The 25,176-nt window shown below is 47.2% G+C and overlaps 1 protein-coding gene across 2 annotated transcripts in view; it reads left to right on the top strand.

Annotated features, from left to right (window-relative positions):
- The window catches only part of LOC121867461 (hippocampus abundant transcript 1 protein-like), a 133,263-nt gene that overhangs the window by 37,379 nt on the left and 70,708 nt on the right, over positions 1 to 25,176 (top strand). The window contains exon 2 of one of the 2 annotated variants that reach the window (XM_042367373.1): positions 15,969 to 16,019. The exons of the other annotated variant lie outside the window; for it this stretch is intronic. Within the exon in view, the coding sequence (XP_042223307.1) occupies positions 15,969 to 16,019 (51 nt within the window). The remainder of the gene's footprint in view (positions 1 to 15,968; positions 16,020 to 25,176) is intronic. 2 annotated transcript variants of the gene reach the window in all.

Consider the following 25,176-nt stretch of genomic DNA (forward strand, 5'->3'; position numbering starts at 1 on the left):
TATTATTTTTGAGGCGTAGTGGTGGGTGTGATAGTGGTGAACAGGTGTATGTGATATAGACAAGAGATATCAATTAACCTTCGTTGATAAAAGCTTGATTAATGGAGGGAAGCTTCTACGTCTGTTTCTATGGAGGGGTAAGGTGGTGGAAGAGGTGGGGAGGAAGGGTAGGTGCTGGTGAAGGAGGGGGGAGGTGAGGGGGGGCTGACAGGGCCTCTTTTTAGGTTTTCTTTGATGCTCTCATAAGATGCTGGTCGATCTTATCCCTCCTCCGTGTGTGTGTGTGTGTGTGTGTGCGTGTGCGTGTGCGTGTGTGTGTGTGTGTGTGCTGGTGTTTATCAGTGGTGTTAGACAGAGCTGGACGTGGGCCAGGACCTTGTTGGTGTATGTCTGCGTCACCAGCACCCGGGTATGGTCGTGGGTCCTCTGGTCGCTGGGTCGTCGTGTCAGTTCGACATCTAGTTATCTGTGCACATACTTCAAATTAACCGCTTCATACTAGACCTCCCGTCTCCATCCAACTCTTCCCATCACCACCATGCCCTCTCTCCCCTTCTTCCCTCTCTTCCCTTCTTCCCCCTCTCCCCTTTTAGACAGTACCAACCCCCTCCTATCACCACCAACACCACCCCACCCCCTGTGAGTGTTGATCTCTTCATGTAATTATTTACGGGTAGTCAGAGAACCCACATCATCACTACCATCACCACATCATCACTACCATCACCACATCATCACTACCATCAACACATCATCACTATCATCACCACATCGTCACTGCCATCAACACATCATCACTACCATCACCATCATCACTACCTCCCACATCATCACTACCATCACCACATCACTACCATCACCACATCATCACTACCATCACCACATCATCACTACCATCACCACATCATCACTACCATCACCACATCATCACTACCATCACCACATCATCACTACCATCACCACTGCCTCCCTCGATGCCTCACACCCAAACTGTCTTATAAACACTGTTGTTGGTGTTTCTCTTAAACGATTTATTTTATTCTGGGTATTTGGCGGAGAGAGTTAATGTGTTTTGTTTCTTTCTTTCATTTTAATTGTTAAGTTACGTTACATTATCTCCCTTGTCTTTCTGTGGTGACCCGGGTGTGTGTGTGTGTGTGTGTGTGTGTGTGTGTGTGTGTGTGTGTGTGTGTGTGTGTGTGTGAAACAGGTACCACAAACGCCAGGATCACATCAGTCAAGCACCGGCGTTACATCACAAGGGGGGTAGGGAGGTAGGTAAGTAGGTAAGTAGGGGTGGGAGGCAGGGGAGGTAATGTAAGTAGGGGTGGGAGGGGTAAGTAGGGTGGAGGTGAGATGGGTAGGTAAGTAAGGAGGCACGGAAAGGCACTGTGCCAAAGAAGAACCAAAACACGGGGGGGTCAAAGACCATCATCACGCCTAGTAGAGGTACCTGGCACTCTTAGTCACTAGTAGTACCCGGAACTAGTAGTGATACCCTCCCCTCCCTTCCTCCTCATTGTTTGGTTGATCATATAATTAGCCCTCTTTCCCCTCTTCCCTCATAATCCCCTTTCCCTCCTCTCTGACCCTTCCTCTCCTTCCCATCCCTCCTCCCCTCATTTCCTCTTACCTTCTCTTTCCCCATTCTTCCTCCCCTCACTTTACCTCTTCTCCCCCCGCCTCCTCCCTCCTCCCCCTCCCCTCTCCCCCTCCCTCCCCCTCCCTCTCCTCCCCTCCCCCATAGCTTATCTCACCTGCTCCTTCCTTACTTCCTGGGATTATTGTGTCATTTAATTAATCATCAGGTGGGATAAGCTAGGGTGCCTAATCTTCACGTCATCCTTCACCTAACATACAGGACTTTCATTTCAGTAGGATTCCTCGTTAGTGGGCATCCTGGCGGTGTTCCCGGACCAGTGTTGAGGATCCAGATAGTTCCAGTTCAGGCTTGTGGGCTGCAGGGAGGAGGGTTATTTTTTATTTAATTTTTTTCAGTCTAAGGAAACCTAACCTAATTGAAACTGAGCCTAACTTAACCTAACTGAAACTGAGCCTAACTTAACCTAACCCTGCTTAAACTGAGCCTAACTTAACCTAACCCTACTTAAACTGAGCCTAACCTAACTTACCCTAACCTGACCTAACCTGTGTTATATTGTGCTTTGTCGGTTTATTCCTTAAATTAATTGTATTTTTCTTTTGCAGGCAAGTGTGTAGACGGGTGACTGTCTGTCTGTCTGTCTGTGGTGATAGAGGGAAAGTTGGCTTAATATTTAGGTGTGTGTGTGTGTGTGTCTGTCTGTCTGTCTGTCTGCCTGCCTGTCTGTCTGTCTGTGTGTGTCTGCCTGTGTGTCTGCCTGCCTGTCTGTCTGTCTGTGTGTCTGTCTGTGTCTGTGAACTGCAGTGTTGTTTGGCGAGATATTGTGATAAATTTCGAGTTATTGTTAATTGTTTTGTGTTTTATGATTCCACTGCAGTGCTTGTCTCGTCTGTCTGTCTGTCATGTGACTGTGATTTCTCTTTATCTCTATCTCTCTCTTTTATCTGTCTATTTGATATATATATATATATCTCTCTCTCTCTCTCTCTCTCTCTCTCTCTCTCTCCAGTATGATGGACAGCACACACACACACACACACACACACACACACACACACACACACACACACACACACACACTAACTAGAGGGGTTATGGCGCATATTATTAAACTTTCACAGTCCCGCTATCACCATTGAGTATGTTGAGGTGTAGACTGTTGAGGTGTAGACTGTTGAGGTGTAGACTGTTGAGGTGTAGACTGTTGAGGTGTAGACTGTTGAGGTGTAGACTGTTGAGGTGTGAGCTGTTGAGGTGTAGACTGTTGAGGTGTAGACTGTTGAGGTGTAGACTGTTGGAGTTGTGGACTGTTGAGGTAGACTGTTGAGGTGTAGACTGTTGAGGTGTAGACTGTTGAGGTGTAGACTGTTGAGGCGTAGACTGTTGAGGTGTAGACTGTTGAGGTGTAGGCTGTTGAGGTGTAGGCTGTTGAGGTGTAGGCTGTTGAGGTGTAGACTGTTGAGGTGTAGACTGTTGAGGTGTAGACTGGGGATTATAGGACCTGTGACGCGTTTGGACTGATAAGATCCGTGCATGTTGCCGCCTTTGTCGTTCTTCTCTCTTAAGTTTGGTTGGGATTTAGGTTAAGTGTGTGACAAGAGACTCCCTTCCTCTCTCCTCCTCCTCCTGTTCCTCTTCCTCCTGGTCCTCTTCCTCCTCCTCCTCCTGGTTCTCTTCTTCCTCTTCCGCTTCCACCTGGTTCTCTTCTTCCTCTTCCTCCTGGTTCTCTTCTTCCTCCTCTTCCTCCTGGTTCTCTTCTTCCTCTTCCTCCTGGTCCTCTTCTTCCTCTTCCTCCTGGTCCTCTTCCTCCTCCTCCTGGTTCTCTTCTTCCTCTTTCTCTTCTTCCTCTTCCTCCTGGTTCTCTTCTTCGCTTCCTAGCTTCAGACATAGGTTGGATGGATGTATGAGCGATAAGGGTTGGGTGTAAATGGGACTGTCCAGTATGGCCCGCTGCAGTGTCCTCCATTCTTACGTTCTCCTTCCTCCTCCTCCTCCTCCTCTTCAGCCTTTTATAATGTATTTCACTTGTTCTTTTCTATTACACGTACAGTATACATACAGTATGCGTGCGAACAGACAGCAGCTTTCTACCCTGGGTTAAGAAACGCCTCCCATGTCTGCCACCAGCTGATTTTATTAATATCCACCGGCCAATCCCAGGACATAGCAGGGTTTGGCATCGCAGGTGAGTACTCTGAGAGACCCGCCCACACTCCTGTACCATATTATACCCATACTTCCACATAGCTACATCCCTCCTTACCCCTCTACACCCATTCCTCCACTGTAGTGTGTGTGTGTGTGTGTGTGTGTGTGTGTGTGTGTGTGTGTGTGTCAAGTTCCCATCCTCTTAACTAGCCCTTTAAGTTATGGAAGATGGTGTGAGAGAAGGTCAGTGACATGCTGGTGTGTGTTGACCCCGTAATTCAGAGGTGGGGGGAGGGGGTGAACACACTAGGAGGGAAGGGATGGGATAGGAAGGGTAAGGAAGGGAGAAAGCGTAAGGAAGGGTAGAGACAGCCAGGAAGCAGGCATGTGCATAGTAGAAAACATGACGTGTGGTGATTTATCGGATGTCTAAGTAATAAAATGAATGGTTTGACGGCCTAAACTCGTGTGTTTACTCTGGGGCTCAGGGTCCACACACACACACACACACACACACACACTGCGACAGAGAAGACAGACCTCCACACAAACTACACACACACACACACACACACACACACACACACACACACACACACACACACACACACATACACACACACTGCGACAGAGAGACAGACACATCACACAAACTGCGACAAACAAAACACACACACACACACACACACACACACACATACACACACACTGCGACAGAGGACAGACACATCACACAAACTGCGACAAACAGAAACACACACACACACACACACACACACACACACACACACACACTGCGACAGAAGACAGACACACATACACACACACTGCGACAGAGACAGACACATCACACAAACCAAACAAAACACACACACACACACACATACACACACACACACACACACACACACACACACACACTGCGACAGAAGACAGACACATCACACAAACTGCAAGCAAAACACACACACACACACACACACACACACACACACACACACACACACACACACACACACACACACACACACACACACACACACACACACACACACACACACACACACACACACACACACACACACACACACACACACACACACACACACACACACTGCGACAGAGAACAGACACATCAACAGCAAACACACACACACACACACACACACACACACACACACACACACACACACACACACACACACACACACAGAGAGAGACAGACACATCACACAAACTGCGACAAACAGAAACACACACACACACACACACACACACACACACACACACACACACACACACACACACACACACACACTGCGACAGAGACAGACACATCACAAACTGCGACAAACAGAAACACACACACACACACACACACACACACACACACACACACACCCCTTGTTAAGTTGCCCTCAGATAGGTTTTATGTGTATGTATGTCCTCTGGGGTGAGTGAGAAGTATACACAGGTAAATAGCTCATAACGTTGATCAGGGCAGGTAAGGCGTGTTTACCTGTCCCCTGTCACTGACCCTCGACTCAGCGCCACAGTCACCAAGGGAACAATAGTTATCACCAAGGAATTTATTTATTTATTTATTATTTTTGATAAGTTTATTTGATTTGTTGATTTATGTTAATTTCTGTTTATTTTTTGTATTAATTGTGTTATCTTAGGTGTAAAGAGGTCACCTGTAGAATTAGATTGGGTACCTGAGTTATTTTTTACCTGATGATTAGATTTTCTGACGCTACCTTGGGGGGAGGGTGGGGTTAGGGTAAGTTGTGTTAGGTTAGGTTAGGTTTCGATAGCTTAAGTTCATCCAGGTTAGGTTAGATTAGATTAGGTCATCCAGGTAAAATAAACTGTTTAATCATCAGGTGATCTATTAAACAGTACGTCACTATTACACGACATATTATTATCTTCATACTAATGTTGTTGTTTCCTGTTATTACGTCACCTTCTGTACCTAACTCATTATGGCGGTAAGTGGGTATGGGTGATTAATGAGTGATAGGTGTATAATTAGGATGGGTAATGGGGGCAGGAGGTGGTTTAGTGTGTCATTATCATTATCATCATGTTTCATTTTCCTCGCCTATCTTGAGTCACCTATTATCATATTTCCTCTTCCTTCTCTCCCTCCTCCATCTTCCTCCTCCTCCTTCTACCTCTCTTCTATCTTTATATTCCCCTTCTCCCACCTACCTCTTCCTCCTGAAATGAAGATGAGGGAGAGGACGTGGGAAATGAGGAGGAAGGAAGGAGAGGACATAGGAAAGGAGGAGGAAGGGAGGAGAAGACTTGGGGAAAGGAGGAGGAAGGAAGGAAGGAAGGGACTTGGGAAAGGAGGAGGAGGAAGGAAGGAGGGACGTGGGGAGGGAGGAGGAAGGGAGGGAGGGACTTGGGAAAGGAGGAGGAAGGAAGGAAGGAAGGAGAGGACGGAGGAAAGTGAAGGAAGAGGAAGATGGAGGAAGCTTACACTACAGGTCGACGCTGTTTTAAATGGTCACACGTCCCTGATAAACATGACTCACCAACCACTTGAGTGCCAGTGCCACCTTAGCGCGGCTTTTGAGTGCCTCCTTGACTGCGCCCCCTCCTTCCTCCTCCACCTTCTTCACCTATCTTCCTCAATCTTCCTCCTCTCCTCTCCTCCTCCTCCTTCCCCTCCACTTTCTCCTTCATCTTCCTCATACCTCTCCACCTCCACCACCGCTATCTTCCTCTTCTCCACCTCTCCCTCTTTCCTCCCCCTCCTCCACCTACCTCCTCCCCTTCTTAACCTTCGTCCTCCTCCTCTCCCCCTTCTTAACCTTCGCCTCCTCCTCCCCCCAGTTAAGCCACAGGTGACCTTTTCTCAGTGGGAGAAGAGAAGATATGAGGCATTAATTTGGGGGCGTAATATATCCAAACGCCAAGGAGAAATGGATCACCTGAAGATTAAACCCCCTGAGCTGATTTCACCTTGAGATTAACCTAACTTAACCTAATGCTAACCTATCTTAATCTAATGCTAACCTATCTTAATCTATGCTAACTCAATCAATGTAACCTAGCAACCTAATGCTAACCTACTTAACCTAATGCTAACCTAACTTAACCTAATGCTAACCTATCTTAATCTAATGCTAACTATCTTAATCTATGCTAACCTAACTTAACCTAATGCTAACCTATCTTAATCTAATGCTAACCTATCTTAATCTAATGCTAACCTAACCCTAATGCTAACTAACAACCTAATGCTAACCTAACAACCTAATGCTAACCTACAACTAATGCTAACTCTTAACCTAATGCTAACTTCTATTAACCTAATGCTAACCTAACTTAACCTAATGCTAACCTAACTTAACCTAATGCTAACCTAACTTAACCTAATGCTAACCTAACTTAACCTAATGCTAACCTAACTTAACCTAACTTAACCTAATGCTAACCTAACCTAACCAAACCTAACTTAACCTAATGCTAACCTAACATGACATGACCTAATATGATACTACCTAACCTAACCTAAGGGTAGGAGTTCGCTATCCGAGTGAGAGGTAGAGGTAGGATTGAGGTACAGGGGGAGGTAGGGAGTGAGAGGTAGAGGTGGGTTTGAGGTACAGGGGGAGGTAGGGAGTGAGAGGTAGAGGTGGGATTGAGGTACAGGGGCAGGTAGGGAGTGAGAGGTAGAGGTAGGATTGAGGTACAGGGGGAGGTAGGGAGTGAGAGGTAGCAGCTGGATGGACCATAACTGAGAGAGAGAGAGAGAGCGTCGCACTGCGCTCCGTTCTATAATTGATGCTCTCTCACGCACACATTTAACTTCATCGCACCTTTCGCGCAGCCACCTGACGCACCTTCAGGTCATGGCTCTCAAACTCTCAGGCCATGGGTCTTACACTCTCAGGCCATGGCTCTCAATCACTCAGGCCATGGCTACTCTCAGGCCATGGGTCTCAAACTCTCAGGCCATGGCTCTCATCACTCAGGCCATGGGTCTTACACTCTCAGGCCATGGCTCAAACCTCAGGCCATGGCTCTCAATCACTCAGGCCATGGGTCTACACTCTCAGGCCATGGCTCTCAAACTCTCAGGCCATGGCTCTCAATCACTCAGGCCATGGCTCTAATCACTCAGGCCATGGCTCTCAAACTCTCAGGCCATGGGTCTCAAACTCTCAGGCCATGGGTCTCAATCACTGGGCCATGGCTTCAAACCTCAGGCCATGGCTCTCAAACTCAGGCCAGGCTCTCCCCACCAGGCCATGGGTTTACACTCTCAGGCCATGGCTCCAAACTCAGGCCATGGCTCTCAATCACTCAGGCCATGGGTCTTAATTCTCTCAGGCCATGGCTTCAAACTCAGGCCATGGCTCTCAATCCTCAGGCCATGGCTCTCAATCACCAGGCCATGGCTCAAACTCTCAGGCCATGGGTCTCAAACTCTCAGGCCATGGGTCTCAATCACCAGGCCATGGCTCTCAACTCTCAGGCCATGGCTCATTCACCAGCCATGGGTCTTACACTCAGCCATGGCTCTCAAACTTCACAGGCCATGGCTCTCAATCACCAGGCCATGGGTCTTTGATTTCAGGCCATGGCTCTCAAACCCCCAGGCCAGGCTCAATCACTCAGGCCATGGGTCTTGACTCTCAGGCCATGCCTCAATCACTCAGGCCATGGCTCTCAATCACCAGGCCATGGCTCTCAATCACCAGGCCATGGGTCTTACACTTCAGGCCATGGCTCAATCACCAGGCCATGGCTCAATCACCCAGGCCATGGCTTCAATCACTCAGGCCATGGCTCTCAATCACCAGCCATGGCTCTCAATCACTCAGGCCATGGGTCTTACACTCTCAGCTGGCTCTCATCACTCAGGCCATGGCTCTCAATCACTCAGGCCATGGCTCTCAATCACTCAGGCCATGGCTCTCAATCACTCAGGCCATGGGTCTTACATTCTCAGGCCATGGCCCTCAATCACTCAGGCCATGGCTCTCACTCAGGCCATGGGTCTACCTCTGATGGCTCTCAAACCTCAGGCCATGGCTCAATCACCAGGCCATGGCTCATCACTCAGGCCATGGCTCTCAAACCTCAGGCCATGGCTCAATCACTCAGGCCATGGCTCTCAATCACTCAGGCCATGGCTCTTAATCACCAGGCCATGGCTTCAATCACCTAGGCCATGGCTCAAGTCCTCAGGCCATGGCTCTCAATCACTCAGGCCATGGCTCTCAACACTCAGGCCATGGCTCTCAATCACCAGGCCATGGTCTTGCTCTGGCCATGGCTCTCAATCACCAGGCCATGGCTCTCAACCCAGGCCATGGCTCTCAATCACTCAGGCCATGGCTTCAATCACTGGCCATGGGTCTTACACTCTCAGGCCATGGCTCTCAATCACTTCAGGCCATGGCTCTCAATCACTCGTGCCATGGGTCTTACACTCTCAGGCCATGGCTCAAACTCTCAGGCCATGGCTCTCAATCACTCAGGCCATGGCTCAATCACTCAGGCCATGGCTCAAACTCCAGGCCATGGCTCTCAATCACTCAGGCCATGGCTCTCAATCACTCAGGCCATGGCTCTCAATCACCAGGCCAGGCCTTTCATCACTCAGGCCATGGCTCAAACTCTCAGGCCATGGCTCTCAATCACCCAGGCCATGGCTCTCAATCACTCAGGCCATGGCTCTAATCCCTCAGGCCATGGGTCTTACACTCTCAGGCCATGGCTCAATCACTCAGGCCATGGCTCTCAATCACCAGGCCATGGCTTCAATCACTCAGGCCATGGGTCTTTACACTCTCAGGCCATGGCTCTTTCAACTCTCAGGCCATGGCCTCAATCACCAGGCCATGGGTCTTACACTCAGGCCATGGCTCTCAAACTCTCAGGCCATGGCTCTCAAACTCTCAGGCATGGGTCTTACTCTGGCCATGGCTCTCAATCACTCAGGCCATGGCTCTCAAACTCTCAGGCCATGGCTCTCAATCACTCAGGCCATGGCTCTCTCAATCCTCAGGCCATGGCTCTCAAACTCAGGCCGCTCTCAATCACTCAGGCCATGGCTCTCAATCCTCAGGCCATGGGTCTTACACTCTCAGGCCATGGCTCTTCCACTCAGGCCATGGCTCTCAATCACTCAGGCCATGGTCTTACACTCTCAGGCCATGGCTCTCAAGCTCAGGCCATGGCTCTCAATCACTCAGGCCATGGCTCTCAATCCTCAGGCCATGGCTCTCAAACTTCTCAGGCCATGGCTCTCAATCACTCAGGCCATGGCTCTCAATCACTCAGGCATGGCTCTCAATCACTCAGGCCATGGCTCTCAATCACTCAGGCCATGGCTCTCAAACTCTCAGGCCATGGCTCTCAATCCTCCAGGCCATGGCTCTCAATCACTCAGGCCATGGCTCTCAATCCTCAGGCCATGGGTCTACACTCTCAGGCCATGGCTCTCAATCCCTCAGGCCATGGCTCTCAATCCTCAGGCCATGGCTCTCAATCACTCCAGGCCATGGGTCTTACACTCAGGCCATGGCTCTCCAACTCTCAGGCCATGGCTCTCCAATCACTCAGGCCATGGGTCTTACACTCTCAGGCCATGGCCTCAAACTCTCAGGCCATGGCTCTCAAACTCTCTCAGGCCATGGGTCTTACACTCTCAGGCCATGTCTCAATCACTCAGGCCATGGCTCTCAAACTCTCAGGCCATGGCTCTCAATCCTCAGGCCATGGCTCTCAATCACTCCAGGCCATGGCTCAAACCTCAGGCCATGGCTCTCAATCCCAGGCCATGGGTCTTACCTCTCAGGCCATGGCTCTCACAGTACCGGCTTTTAAGTGTGTCGTAAGAACTTATTACCTAAGATGATTTATTTCAGGATTATAGGATTGGAATTATAGAGGAGATAACCAGCTAGCAGGGGATTATTAGACACTTGTAGTATAATTAGACTGTGGGAGGTATTATAGTGGGTGTAGGATTCAACCACCGTCATTATCAGGAACAACCATCATCAGCCCGCAACACCAACAACGGATCTGTGTGCGAATTGATGACAGCTATTAGTCTCTCTCTCTCTCTCTCTCTCTCTCTCTCTCTCTCTCTCTCTCTCTCATATTCATATATTTAACATAAAACAATAAAATCTAGTTAATATAATCGCAAAAAAACCCAGTAAATTAAGGGTCACACACACACACACACACACACACACACACACACACACACACACACACACCATCATACAACAAGTAAAGCTGTATATATATATATATATATATATATATATATATATATATATATATATATATATATATATATATATATATATATATAATATTGTATTAAAATCACCTGTGGAAAACTTGTCAATCTCGGTGAATTCCCCCCCTCCCCATACCTTGACTAACATGTAAATGATCACAGGTAGACTCAGGTTTATTCCCTTGATTGATTAATCGTGTGTGTGTGTGTGTTTGTGTGTGTGTGTGTGTGTGTGTGTGTGTGTGTGTGTGTGTGTGTGTGTGTGTGTGTGCGTATTGTGTGTGTGTGTTTGATGCCAGCTGTTCACATCAGCATATTGGACACCAGAGTGAGCTGGTCATGTCTTGGACCCCTTAACCTTACCTTCCTTACCTTCTTACCTTACCTTACCTTACCTTACCTTACCTTACCTTACCTTACCTTACCTTACCTTACCGTCAAAGCAGCTGCAGGACGACCCGCCAACACCACCTGGCCTTCTCCCTCACCCTGTATCGGACATACAAACATTCACTTGATACCTTTTTTTTTATTTGTTTCTCTTCTCGTTGCCTATCAGTTTGGCTTTTCTGCATTGAAGGGGTCGTGCTGCTGGGGTGAGGCAGGAGGGTCGCTGCTGCTGGGGGTGAGGGCAGGAGGAGTCGCTGCTGCTGGGGTGAGGCAGGAGGGAGTCGCTGCTGCTGGGGTGAGGCAGGAGGGAGGTCGCTGCTGTTGGGGTGAGGCAGGAGGGAGGTCGCTGCTGTTGGGGGTGAGGCAGGAGGGAGGTCGCTGCTGCTGGGGTGAGGCAGGAGGGAGGTCGTTGCTGGGGGTGAGGCAGGAGGGAGGTCGCTGCTGCTGGGGGTGCGGCAGGAGGGAGGTCGCTGCTGCTGGGGGTGCGGCAGGAGGAGGTCGCTGCTGCTGGGGTGAGGCAGGAGGGAGGTCGCTGCTGCTGGGGGTGCGGCAGGAGGGAGGTCGCTGCTGCTGGGGGTGAGGCAGGAGGGAGGTCGCTGCTGCTGGGGGTGAGGCAGGAGGAGGTCGCTGCTGCTGGGGGTGCGGCGGCAGGAGGGGTCGCTGCTGCTGGGGGTGCGGCAGGAGGCTGTACCTTTTCCTGAAATTTGTCATAATGTTTAGTTCAGGTCATTATGGCTCACCACAGCCGGATTATTTATTTATTTGTTTGTTGTTCACCTGTGTGTGTGTGTGTGTGTGTGTGTGTGTGTGTGTGTGTGTGTGTGTGTGTGGCACGTTAACCTGAAATTTAAGAGAGATCAATGTGAATCGTTACAGGTCATGGCCACTCAAGAGACGTGCCTTTACCATGTCACGAATTACAGTAAAGGTCATGGTTATCTGAGTAAAAAAAAAAACTGGCCAATGGTACCTTGTTTTGGGAGTCTCTGTGTCACCAAGACTTGTTAGGTTAGGTTAAGTTAGGTTAGGTTAAGTTAGGTTAAGTTAGGTTAGGTTAAGTTAGGTTAGGTTAAGTTAGGTTAAGTTAGGTTAGGTTATGGACGAAGAGGACAACAACACCGCCATCTTTCTCTGACTCGGAAGACGTTGGCGGCTGGCAGACTCAACCAGCGCTATTCCTGGAACACATTTCCATTGATAAGACCCAAAACTGCACTTTTTAAACCTCCTTTCATAGTGCGACAGTGAATATGATGATTCGTATGAGCAACAGTGCTTGCAGACGGCCCCTGTAGTCATGAGGCAGGCAACCTCTAGCGCTACCTGCCTTTTTAAACCTGCTTGAGGAGTTATTGGGACCTGTAGGGACTTGTTAGGACCTGTAGGAACCCTTAGGAACCCTTAGGAACCTGTAGGAACCCTTAGGAACCTGTAGGTGGACTTGTAGGATCAGGTGTTAGCACGAGAGGTTGGGTGTCGCAGGAAAAGACTAACTGACCATTGACCAGGGTGGGGGGTGGGAGGGGAGGGGAGGGGAGGGGGTTAGTTGTATGTAAGATGCATCAGACGTCCTCTCTCTGTTGGGGCCACGTGTGTCAGCACCCTGATGAGCCCACCACAACTATGGCTCCTCCTCTGCTGTCGTGGTTATACTGGTGGTGGTGTTACTGCTGGTGTTGCTAATGTTTGTGTGTGGTGTTAATATTTATGATGGTGTGTGTTAGTCTAATCTGTCTAATAAAACCAACCGTTAATTAACAATCATCTATTTAAGCAGTGACTCTTAAATGGACCTTAAGAGGTAGGTGTGTGTGTGTGTGTGTGTGTGTGTGTGTGTGTGTGTGTGTGGCAGTAATGAATGGAGCATAAGACAAACAGTTCATGGCATCTGGGGCAGAGCAGTTCCAGTCACCCAGATATACCAAGACAGTTAATTTAGGTACAGTTAGTAAGAAAGGCATCATGGCGTCTCCTGTTATTTATTTTATACATACATACATCCTGTACATACATACATACATACATCCTGTACATACATACATACAGTGCATACATACATACATACTTACTGTGCATACATACATACATACATACATGCATACATACATACTGTACATGCATACATACATACATACATACTGTACATACATACATACATACATACATACTGTACATACATACATACATACATACGTCATCATTGCTGGTACAAATTTTCGGAACAGTCCATTTAACTTTTAAACACGGACTGCCAGACATACGGACGGACAGCTAGACATACGGACAGACAAACGGACAGACAAACGGCACGTTATAGGACCCGTCGACCTGGGATGATGATAGAACTTGAGGGGAGATATGATAGAAGTATTTAAGTGGGCGAAAAGAATCAATAAAGGGGATATAGATAAAGTTCTTATAATACCCGAGCAGGATAGGACTCGAAGCAACGGATTTAAGTTGGATAAGTTTAGGTTTAGGAGGGAGATAGGAAGGAACTGGGAGTTTAAGTGTGTTGAGACAAAGATGTTAGTTGAATGTTTAGGTGTTGCCTGAATGTTTAAAAGTGTTACATGGTGATAGAGCTGCCTAGGTTGTGTTGCTCGAGACAAAGTTGGCGACCTACAAATTTTAAAGGTGAAAAAAATCACGGTAAAAAGGGTGTTTCTGGCTCGTGTTGTTTATATTCCTGGAGACAAAGGTATATTATTTTAGTACCATCTGTGTAGTGTAGTGTAGTGCTTTTTGAGGTTAGTTTAGGTTGTGTTGGGTTAGGTTAGGTTAGGTTAGGCTACGTTAGTTTAGGTGAGGTGGTGGGGGTGGTAGTAGAGGTAGAGGAGGCGGTGGTACTGGTGAAGGTGATCGATCAGGGGTCCCGCAGTGTGGAGGAGGTGGTGGTGGCGGTGTTGAGGGCGAGGTCGCTAGTGTGGAGGAAGACCTTGACCTTCGCCTCCTCTTATGATCAATAGTATACTCTCACACTCATACTCGTACATACATACATACATACATACATACATACATACATACATACATACATACATACATACATACATACGCACGCACACTAGCACATTCACACATACATCTACACTAACTCATTCACATGTCAATACACTCACATACTAACATAGACACACACACACACACACACACAAATCCCTTCCTGATATCTGGACAACACGCTGCCTCCCAACACGTCAGCTTGTATGCATAATGTTGCAGATAAGTCAGAGATCATCTTTTGGGGGACCTTCGATGGACGTCAGGTGTAAAAGGATTATATCCCTCACCTGTCCACCAAAACCCACCTGCCACCCTCACCCTTTAACCCACCAGCCCATCCCACCCTTTAACCCACTAGCCCATATCACCCTTTTTAACCCACCAGTTCTCTCTCTCTCTCTCTCACCTGTATGATAGGAGTCAATTAACCCCTCACCCCTCCATACAGGTTAAGCTCAGGTGATCATGGTTGGGTGGGTAGGTGGGTCGATTTACTCTGTTGAATTTTTAACTATGTTTTGACGCGTTCTTTAGAATCTTTGAATTATAGTTACTTGCTTGCTTTCTATCTTCTTCTTCTCCTCTTTTATCGCTTCCTTTTTTTCCTCCTCCTCCTCCTCTCCCTCCTCTCCCTCTTCGTCCCCTCCCTCTTCCCCCTCCTCCATCATGATAGAGAATGGGTTGGTGACTGTCATTCATCATGGCTGTGTGTGTTGTGTTGACGTGTCTGATTGTGTGTCTGTATCATCAAGCAAAACACACACACACACACACACACACACAGTTCACTTTTACATCGTGTTGTGGTCATTGACTTTGTTGTTTTTCTCACAGATGAAGATTGCTCCCCCCCCCATCCCCACCCTTCCCTCCTCTCTCTGAACATAAAATTAACCTATCTGAACTTAACCTAATTAACCTAAGTTAATTTAAACTAGCAATCTTGTCTCTCTCTGTTGCTGTCTGTTTGGCTCTGTTTTTCTACCTGTGTGTGTGTGTGTGTGTGTGTGTGTGTGTGTGTGTGTGTGTGTGTGTGCTGCTGCGTGATGTGGATTATGAGTTTTACCTGAGCTGCAATTTTTATTTTTATTTTTTACAACCAGGATTTTTACCTTGACAAGACTCCCGTTGATGCTTACAAGACATGACATAGTTTTTTTTCTTTTCGTGTTAGTGGGTTATTGTTGTGAGTTATTTATGTTTGTTGTTTTTGTTATTGTTGTTATTATTAGTAGTGGTATTATTGTTGTTCTTGTTATTATTATTGTTGTTCGTGTTATTATTATTATTATTATTATTATTGTTATTATTGTTATTATTATTATTATTATTATACATCCAAAAATACCACATGTATGATCACACAGACCATTAAATACCATACCACTCTCCTCTATAACACGTACTCTATATATATATATATATATATATATATATATATATATATATATATATATATATATATATATATATATATATATATATATATATATATTCTGTTTATTATAGGTATGTAAATAATTGTTTGTTTATCCTCAGGTGAGTACTTTATGCTGGCCAAGGCGGCGGCGCGGGCGTTATGAGGACCATGTGAGTGTGACCCCTGTGCTGTGTGTCTTGGTGATGGGTTGGTTAGGTTAGGTTAGGTTTGGTGGTGGTGACTAACTTTTCATTCTTGTTCTTCGTTGGTTTCTTCATTCTCTCGCCCCCTCCTCCTCCCCCCTCCCTCCCTCCCTCTCCCCCTTGCTCTTCCTCGTCGATTTCCTCCTCCACTTCATCTTCTTCGTCCTGTTTTATCTTTATTCCTCTTTTTCCTCTTTCATGCTTCTCTTCCTCTTCTTGTTCTGAAGTTTATTAGCATAGAATATTGTTGATTCTCTCTCTCTCTCTCTCATACTTCACCTCCCGCACCCTGACATTATTAAGTCTGATGATTATACACTGTACTTGTCCTCTCTCCTGTTGTGAAGGCATGACTCAGGTGAATTTTCTGCCTTCCGTGTTACCTGAGAAAAGCTAATTATGTATCATTGCTCCCGTGACACATAGGAGAAGCTAATAGTATCATGTATCTTATCTTTCGTGGTGCATAGAAGGTTATAGTGTCTTGTGTGTTATCTTTCGTGGTGCATAGAAGGTTATAGTGTCCCGTGTGTTATCTTTCGTGGTGCATAGAAGGTTATAGTGTCTTGTGTGTTATCTTTCGTGGTGCATAGAAGGTTATAGTGTCTTGTGTGTTATCTTTCGTGGTGCATAGAAGGTTATAGTGTCTTGTGTGTTATCTTTCGTGGTGCATAGAAGGTTATAGTGTCTTGTGTGTTATCTTTCGTGGTGCATAGAAGGTTATAGTGTCTTGTGTGTTATCTTTCGTGGTGCATAGAAGGTTATAGTGTCTTGTGTGTTATCTTTCGTGGTGCATAGAAGGTTATAGTGTCTTGTGTGTTATCTTTCGTGGTGCATAGAAGGTTATAGTGTCTTGTGTGTTATCTTTCGTGGTGCATAGAAGGTTATAGTGTCTTGTGTGTTATCTTTCGTGGTGCATAGAAGGTTATAGTGTCTTGTGTGTTATCTTTCGTGGTGCATAAAAGGTTATAGTGTCTTGTGTGTTATCTTTCGTGGTGCATAGAAGGTTATAGTGTCCCGTGTGTTATCTTTCGTGGTGCATAGAAGGTTATAGTGTCTTGTGTGTTATCTTTCGTGGTGCATAGAAGGTTATAGTGTCTTGTGTGTTATCTTTCGTGGTGCATAGAAGGTTATAGTGTCTTGTGTGTTATCTTTCGTGGTGCATAAAAATATAATAGTGTAATGTGTCTTATTTTTCGTGACACATAAACAGGCAACTATGTATCTTTACTTTCGTGATTCATATAAGAATGATATACACTAATCCTCTTCTGTGTGTCTGGCCAAAGGTCCTGTTGTAGGTTTATACCACCAGATGTCAGGTCAGGATCATTGTTGTTAAAGTTTGGTTAAGTCCTTCAGGTCAAGTCAGAGTCTTTGCTGTTAAAGTTAGGTTAGGTCGTTCAGGTCAGGTCAGGGTCACTGCTGTTAAAGTTAGGTTAGGTCATTCAAGTCAGGTCAGGGTCTTTGCTGTTAAAGTTAGGTTAGGTTGGTCAGTTCAGGTCAGGTCAGGTCAAGAGTCTTTGCTGTTAAAGTTAAATTAGGTCGTTCAGGTCAAGTCAGGTCAGGTCATGGTCTTTGCTGTTAAAGTTAGGCAGTGAGAGTTGGTGCCTGACTCAGGTTACCGAGGATAATTACTGCTAAATAAGAGATAATTATGTTGTGTGGCGGTGTTAAAAAAGTAATAATTTCTACCTTGTCGGTGTTAAAAAGTAATACTTGTGGAACCTCTCTACCGTGTCAGTGTTATGGGGGTTAAAGGCGAGTGTGTGTGTGTGTGTGTGTGTGTGTGTGTGTGTGTGTGTGTGTGTGTGTGTGTGTGTGTGTGTGTGTGTGTGTGTGTGTGTGTGTGTGTGTGTGTGTGTGTGTGCCCCCCGCTCGTGTCGTTGTGCCACTCTGTTTCAACAGTGGTTCAAGCATCATTACCTTCGCTCTCACAAATTGGTTCAGCCATTCACCGGAGGCCAGACAGGGTCCCTCTTGTTGAAATTTACATGGCTTAAACTGTCGAGTGTTGAAGTGGTGAGGGGAGGAAGGGAGGGGGGGTAGGTTGGTGATGGAGCCACATATGCCAAGACCTCAAGCCTCTACCTGAAGAAGAAGAAGAAGAAGGAGGGAGAGGTTATGGTCTGACTGATCTATTCGATCTTCGATGACGTCTGGTTTACCCTTTTGTTACGAAGCTTCGAATCATCTTTTTTTTTAAAATCATGGGGTTGGATTCAGTCTTAGGGGGCTTCGAACACCATATAGTCTTTAAATCATGGGGTTGGATCCAGTCTTAGGGGGGGTAAAGGTCTTTTCGTATCAGCCTCAAGTACCAAGCTTCAGCGGTCTTGAGGGAACTCGGGCAGAAACTGTAAATAGTCTTTGATGTTACCGGAACTGACGTGAGAATGTAATGGCCTCACGGGTGTTTGGGTTTTTGTCTGTGTGACCCAAATGGATAGGAGGAGAGGAGGGTGGGGGGAATTTGAGATTGGGTTCCTGCTTCTTCCTTTCTATCCTTTCGTCCGTGTGTCCTTTCCTTCTTTCTCTGTGTGTCTGTTTGGTTGTCTCCTCCCGTCCCTCCCTCCTTTCCTTCCATCGATTCTTCCATCCCACTGTCCTTCCTTCCTTCCTTCCTTCCTTCTCCCGTTACGAGTACCTCCTCCTCCTACACCACATAATTACTCCTGTAGACTCACCAATACTACATTATTCCCTGTAGACTCACCACACTCACACTTCCACACCCCCTGTAGACTCACCAGACTCACACTTCCACACCCCCTGTAGACTCACCAGACTCACACTTCCACACCCCCTGTAGACTCACCAGACTCACACTTCCACACCCCCTGTAGACTCACTGCTGTTACGTGCTCATTAACAGCCAACTCTGGTACACGTAGGCGTTACCATGACAACCTGCAGAAACACGGTGCATTGTAATGATTTTTTTATTTAGAAAATATAATTGATTTTTTTTATTAATTTATGAGACTTAATTATAGACGATGATTTATTAAAATGTATAATTGGATTTACTTATCAATTACTGTCTTGATTATAGAGGATTGCCGAAAAGGATATAGTGTATAATTGGGTTTATTTATTTGTGAGTTAGTGAAGTGTTCTGGTCAGGTTATGTTAAGTATTTTTTTTTATTCATTTATACGTGTCAGTAAAGGTAGTAATTACTTTTATTCATGACAGGTAAAATATATTCTTTATTTAAGGTCATGTAGTGGATAATTTAGTGTGTGTGTTATTTTCTTCATACAGAACCTAAATATTAATTAATGATCGTAATAACAGGTGTAGTACAGGTATATGCATCAATGTGTATAGTGTATTGTATATGGTGTCGTCATTAGCCTGGGTCATGCCGCAGTGCTACAAGGTCACACTTCACCTTGACCTGGTCCCCCCCCCCCCCTCAACCTGGCTTTGGTCCACCGGGTAACCTAACCTAACCTAACCAACATACAGTCATTTATTACATATATCTACCTATTTATTATCCTGACTCTCCTCTTTTAACCTCCTCCAAATTGCTCCATTTTTTAACAAGAATTTGCGGGTGGGAGGGGTGGGGAGGGGAGGAGTAGGAGAGGGGAGGGAGGAGGAGGAGGGGATCAATGAGGGAGGGTAAGGGCGCGAGGGGGGAGGAGATTACGATTGCACCTCTGGGCCATCCTATATCGATCGCCCCCTCCCCCTCCCGTCCCCCCTCCCGTCCCCCCCTCCCCCCCCACCTGCCTCCAGCCGGTAACAGCTCGCTCGGAACTTTTAGTAATTTCACTCATTGTCCATTACCAGCCGTAGTTATTACCAGCTGTTATGTGTACTAACTATATACTGTAATGGTATGTACTGTAGTTACACTGTATTATTTGTAACAGGGCGGGATAGTGGTAGATATTGACTGCTGAAGTACTCTCCGGGATAATGTGTATTGTACAGATGCCTCCAGAATTAGTGTGAGGGTGATTAGTATGAGGGTAATTAGTGTGAGGGTGATTAGTATGCATCTTCATCACTCCTATATATATATATATATATATATATATATATATATATATATATATATATATATATATATATATATATACGCAGTACAAAGTCACAAATCATTAATCTGTCATGGCTGAGTGTGAGGACTCGGCAGGGCAACCTCTAGAGATTAAGGGTCTAATTATGACATATGTCTGTGGGATTGGCCAACACACACACACACACACACACACACACATACATATTGTCATTACATACATACACACACACACACACACACACACACACACACACACACACACACACACACACATATTTGTAAGTGACGTCAACCTGTTCGTCATCGCGTGGTATTTATGAAGTCAGATTTGAGTTATTGAGTCAAGGTGCGTGTGGGTGACGGTGAGAGGTGAGGTATATAGATAGGGAGGGAGAGGGAGGGGGAGAGAAGGTGAGGGGGGGGCGAGAGAAGGTGAGGGAGGGCGAGAGAAAGTGGAGGGTGAGAGGGTTGATGACGGCAGACATGACCTTCAACCTCTTATTACTCTTCCACGTCATCTCCTTTCTCCTTTTCTCTGCCTCCTCTTCCCTCTTTGTCTTCTCCTTTCCCTCTTCACCTTTATCGTCCTTTCTCCTTCATCCTTTCTTCTTCTCCTTTTCTCCCTTATCTTTCCCTTACCCTCTCCTCCTCTTCTTTCCTCCCCTCTTCTCCTCTTCTTTCCTCCCCTCTTCTCCTCTCCTCCTATCCTTCTGCCTCTCTCCTTCTTCCCTATCCTCTCCTACTCTTCTTCCCTCTCCCTTTTTGTCCATTGAACTTTTGTGCTTTTATCAAATATATATATATATTGAAAAAAAAGAAAACAAAAAAGTAGTTGCAATTTTTTTTGATGAGATACGTTATCAATATTAGGTGTGAAAACTCCGGAATGTTTTACTTACAATGGAGAGTTACTTGTATTGGTAATAGTGTTCCATTGGTGTTGTCATTGGTGCCAAGGTAGAGTCACGGTGTAATTTTGACGCCATTTTGGATGTTATTGTCCGTTTTAGAAGGAAAGTCAGTCAGTTAGTTAGTTGTGTTCTGGCCTCTCCAGTTATGAAAAAAATTTCTTACCGTAAAACACTTTGTGGATTTGGTGGTCATGGTCGGTTAATACTAGACTGGACACTGGTGTACCGGGCACTGGTATAGGGGACAGTGTTATACCGGACACTACTTTACCGGACACCGACTGTTTTACTTATCAACACTGGCTCTTGACGTGTGTGTGTGTGTGGTAAGGGGAGGGCGTCTAATGGGTAGATAACTGAACATCCGGTGGTTGGTGGTAGTGATTGTGGTAGTTGTGTGTAATAGTGGTGGTGGTGTGTGTGTGGTGGTAGTAGTAGTGATGATGCTGATGTAAGTGGGTTGCTAGTGGTGTATAGTGTTGTGTGTGTGTGTGTGTGTGTGTGTGTGTGTGTGGCTCAGGACCAACGGACAGCAGGACTATCTATAGTTTCCCTGACGTGTAAGGGGAAATAATTACAAGGTCAGGGAAATAACTTGTAGGGGATGTTGCCTGACGTCCTGAGAGGGTGGTGGGATATTGTCAAAAGGTTGTGATGTGAAGTCCGAGAGGCTGTGGTGGGGGTAGTGGTGGTGGGTTGTGTGGTTTTGGTGGTGGTGGGTTGTGGGGGTGGTGGTGGTGGTGGGGGGGGTGTGTGGTGGTGGGGGGCAGTGGTGTGGTGGTGGGCTGTGGTGGTGGTGGTTTTGGTGGTGGTGGGTGGTGGTAGTGGGGGGTTGTGGTGGGGGTTGTGGTGTGGTGGCGGGGGGGTGGTGGGGGATGTGGTGGTCGTGTGTTTTGGTGGTGGTGGTGGGTTGTGGTGGTGGTGGGGGGGATGTGGTTGGTGGTGGTGGGGGTAGTGGTGGTGGTGGGGGGGGATGTGGTGGTCGGGAATGGTGGTGGTGGTGGGGGGGTTGTGGTGGTGGTGGTGGGTGGGGCTGGTGGTGGGGCTTTGGCGGTGGGTGGTGGTGGTGGGGGTTGTGGTGGGGGTGGTGGTGGTGGTGGGGGGTTGTGGTGGTGGTGGGGTTTTGTGGTGTGGGGGTTGTGGTGTGGGTGGTAGGGGGTAGTGGTGTAGGTGGTGGGGGGGATGGTGGTGAGTTGTGGCGGCCCTGGTGACGTGTTGCCTCGTCTAACCTAACCTAACCAGAGTATTTGATGTCTTTGTGTTAAGTTTTGTGAGAAGCCTTTAAGACCCACACTAAGGTGGGCTGAGCCAGGTGGTGTGTGAAGGTCAGGCTGCTGCTATACACCTCTCCTAACGCTCTGTATGACCTTTACTGTTGAGTCCATTTACCTGTTGCTAGGTAACCACGAGTTGGTAGACCTAATGACGGACGACAGATGGACAAACTCGGGGGGAAGATAATGTTAAAAGTTACCGCCTTGTAGGACTGTGTGTGTGTGTGTGTGTGTGTGTGTGTGTGTGTGTGTGTGTGTGTGTGTGTGTGTGTGTGTGTGTGTGTGTGTGTGTGTGTGTGTGTGTGTGTGTGTGTGTGTGTGTGTGTGTGTGTGTGTGTGTGTGTGTGTGTGTGTGTGTGTGTGTGTGTGATAAATCCTGTATCTTGTCGCTAGGGAGGGAGGGAGAGAGGGGGGGGGGACAGTTGAGGCTGGCGAAGATAAGAACTAAATATATAGATAAGACAATTAAGAGTGAATGAAGTTACCTGTGAATTATATGTATACGTAGTTGATTCTAGTGATGAGGCGAGGTAGAGGTCCATCATGTGATTAACAGGATAGAATGGCTCTCAGGCTCAAGTAGCAGGTGTGTGTGAGACAGTAAGTGTGTGGTGTAGCAGGTGTGTGAGGCAGTAGGTGTGTGGTGTAGCAGGTGTGTGAGGCAGTAGATGTGTGGTGTAGCAGGTGTGTGGGGCAGTAGATGTGTGTAGCAGGTGTGTGGGAGCAGATGTGTGGTGTAGCAGGTGTGTGGGGCAGTAGAGGTGTGTGGTGTAGCAGGTGTGTGAGGCAGTGGGTGTGTGGTGTGTGGGTGTGTGTGAGGCAGTAGATGTGTGGTGTAGCAGGTGTGTGAGGCAGTGATGTGTGATGTAGCAGGTGTGTGAGGCAGCAGATGTGGTGTAGGTGTGTGTGAGGCAGTAAGTGTGTGGTGTAGCAGGTGTGTGAGGCAGTAGATGTGTTATGTAGCTGGTGTGTGGAGGCAGCAGATGTGTGGTGTAGCAGGTGTGTGGGGCAGAAAGGTGTGGTGTAGCAGGTGTGTGAGGCAGTGTGATGTGTGGTGTAGCAGGTGTGTGGGGAGCAGTCATGTAGTAGGTGTGTGGGGCAGTAAATGTGTGGTGTAGCAGGTGTGGGGGCAGATGTGTGGTGTAGCAGGTGTGTGGTGTAGCAGGTGTGTGGTGTAGCAGGTGTGTGAGGCAGCAGATGTGTGATGTAGCAGGTGTGAGGCAGCAGATGTGTGGTGTAGCAGGTGTGTGAGCAAGCAGATGTGTGGTGTAGCAGGTGTGTGGGGCAGCAGATGTGTGGTGTGGGTGTGTGAGGCAGGTGTGTGGTGTAGCAGGTGTGTGAGGCAGCAGATGTGTGTGTGTAGCAGGTGTGTGGGGCAGTAGGTGTGTGGTGTAGCAGGTGTGTGGGGGCAGTAGGTGTGTGTGGTGTGGTGTGTGAGGCAGCAGATGTGTGTGATGTAGCAGGTGTGGGCAGCAGATGTGTGGTGTAGCAGGTGTGTGAGGGCAGCAGATGTGTGGTGAGCAGGTGTGTGAGGCGGTAGATGTGTGGTGTAGCAGGTGTGTGAGGCAGGAGATGTGTGATGTAGCAGGTGTGAGGCAGCAGATGTGTGGTGTAGCAGGTGTGTGGGGAGCAGTCATGTGGGTGTGTGGGGCAGATGGTGTGTGGTGTAGCCGGCGTGTGGGGCAGCAGATGTGTGGTGTAGCAGGTGTGTGGGGGCAGATGTGTGGTGTAGCAGGCGTGTGGTGTAGCAGGTGTGTAAAGCTACAAAAGTAACAGGTGTGTTAGGAAAGCTGCGTGATTCTGTGTGTAAAAATACCCCAGGTGTTGTGGGTGTGTGTCGCCCCAGTCTGATGAGTGCCAGAATTACCAGGCAGTTGTGGTGATGGTGGTAGTGGTGGTGGTTGATGGTGGTAGTGGTTTTTGGTGATGGTGGTAGTGGTGGTGGTTGATGGTGGTAGTGGTTTTGGTGATGGTGGTAGTGGTGGTGGTTGATGGTGATGGTGGTGGTTGATGGTGGCAGTGGTTTTGATGGTGGTGGTAGTGGTGGTGGTTGATGGTGGTAGCTGATGGTGGTAGTGGTGGTGGCTGATGGTGGTGGTGTTGATAGTGGTAGTGGTGGTGGTTGATGGTGGTAGTGAAGGTTAGTGGTGGTGGTTGATAGTGATGGTGGTAGTGTTGGTGGCTGATGGTGGTAGTGACTGGTAATGAGTGGTGATCTAGTAGTGAATATTGTGGTGGTTGTATAGATATATGATTATTGTTGTTGTGGTTATTTTTAGTTGTGGGTGAGTCAATAGCAGCTGTCAGGAGGCATTGTCTTGTGGTGTTGGGGAGGAGGAGATGTTGGGAGGGTGTGGGTACTGTTACTGTTGTCACGGTGTTGTTATTGTTGTCAAGGTGGTGGTAGTGGTGTTGTCCTTGTCACGGTGTTGTTATTGTTGTCAAGGTGGTGGTAGTGGTGTTGTCCTTGTTGTCACGGTGTTGTTATTGTTGTCAAGGTGGTGGTAGTGGTGTTGTCCTTGTTGTCACGGTGTTGTTATTGTTGTCAAGGTGGTGGTAGTGGTGTTGTCCTTGTTGTCACGGTGTTGTTATTGTTGTCAAAGTGGTGGTAGTGGTTGTTGTCCTGTCTCCTGTTGTTATTGTTGTCAAGGTGGTGGTAGTGGTGGTGTCCTTGTTGTCACGGTGTTGTTATTGTTGTCAAGGTGGTGGTAGTGGTGTTGTCCTTGTTGTCACGGTGTTGTTATTGTTGTCAAGGTGGTGGTAGTGGTGTTGTCCTTGTTGTCACGGTGTTGTTTTTATCAAGGTGCTGGTGGTGTTAAGATGGTGTTGTTGTCATGATGTTGCCACCATAACCTAACCTAACCTAACCTTACCTTTGTGATTGTAGGTTAGTTAAGCGT

The sequence above is a fragment of the Homarus americanus genome, unplaced genomic scaffold, assembly GCF_018991925.1.
Source record: "Homarus americanus isolate GMGI-L3 unplaced genomic scaffold, GMGI_Hamer_2.0 scaffold32583, whole genome shotgun sequence".
In the NCBI taxonomy this organism is placed as follows: domain Eukaryota; kingdom Metazoa; phylum Arthropoda; class Malacostraca; order Decapoda; family Nephropidae; genus Homarus; species Homarus americanus.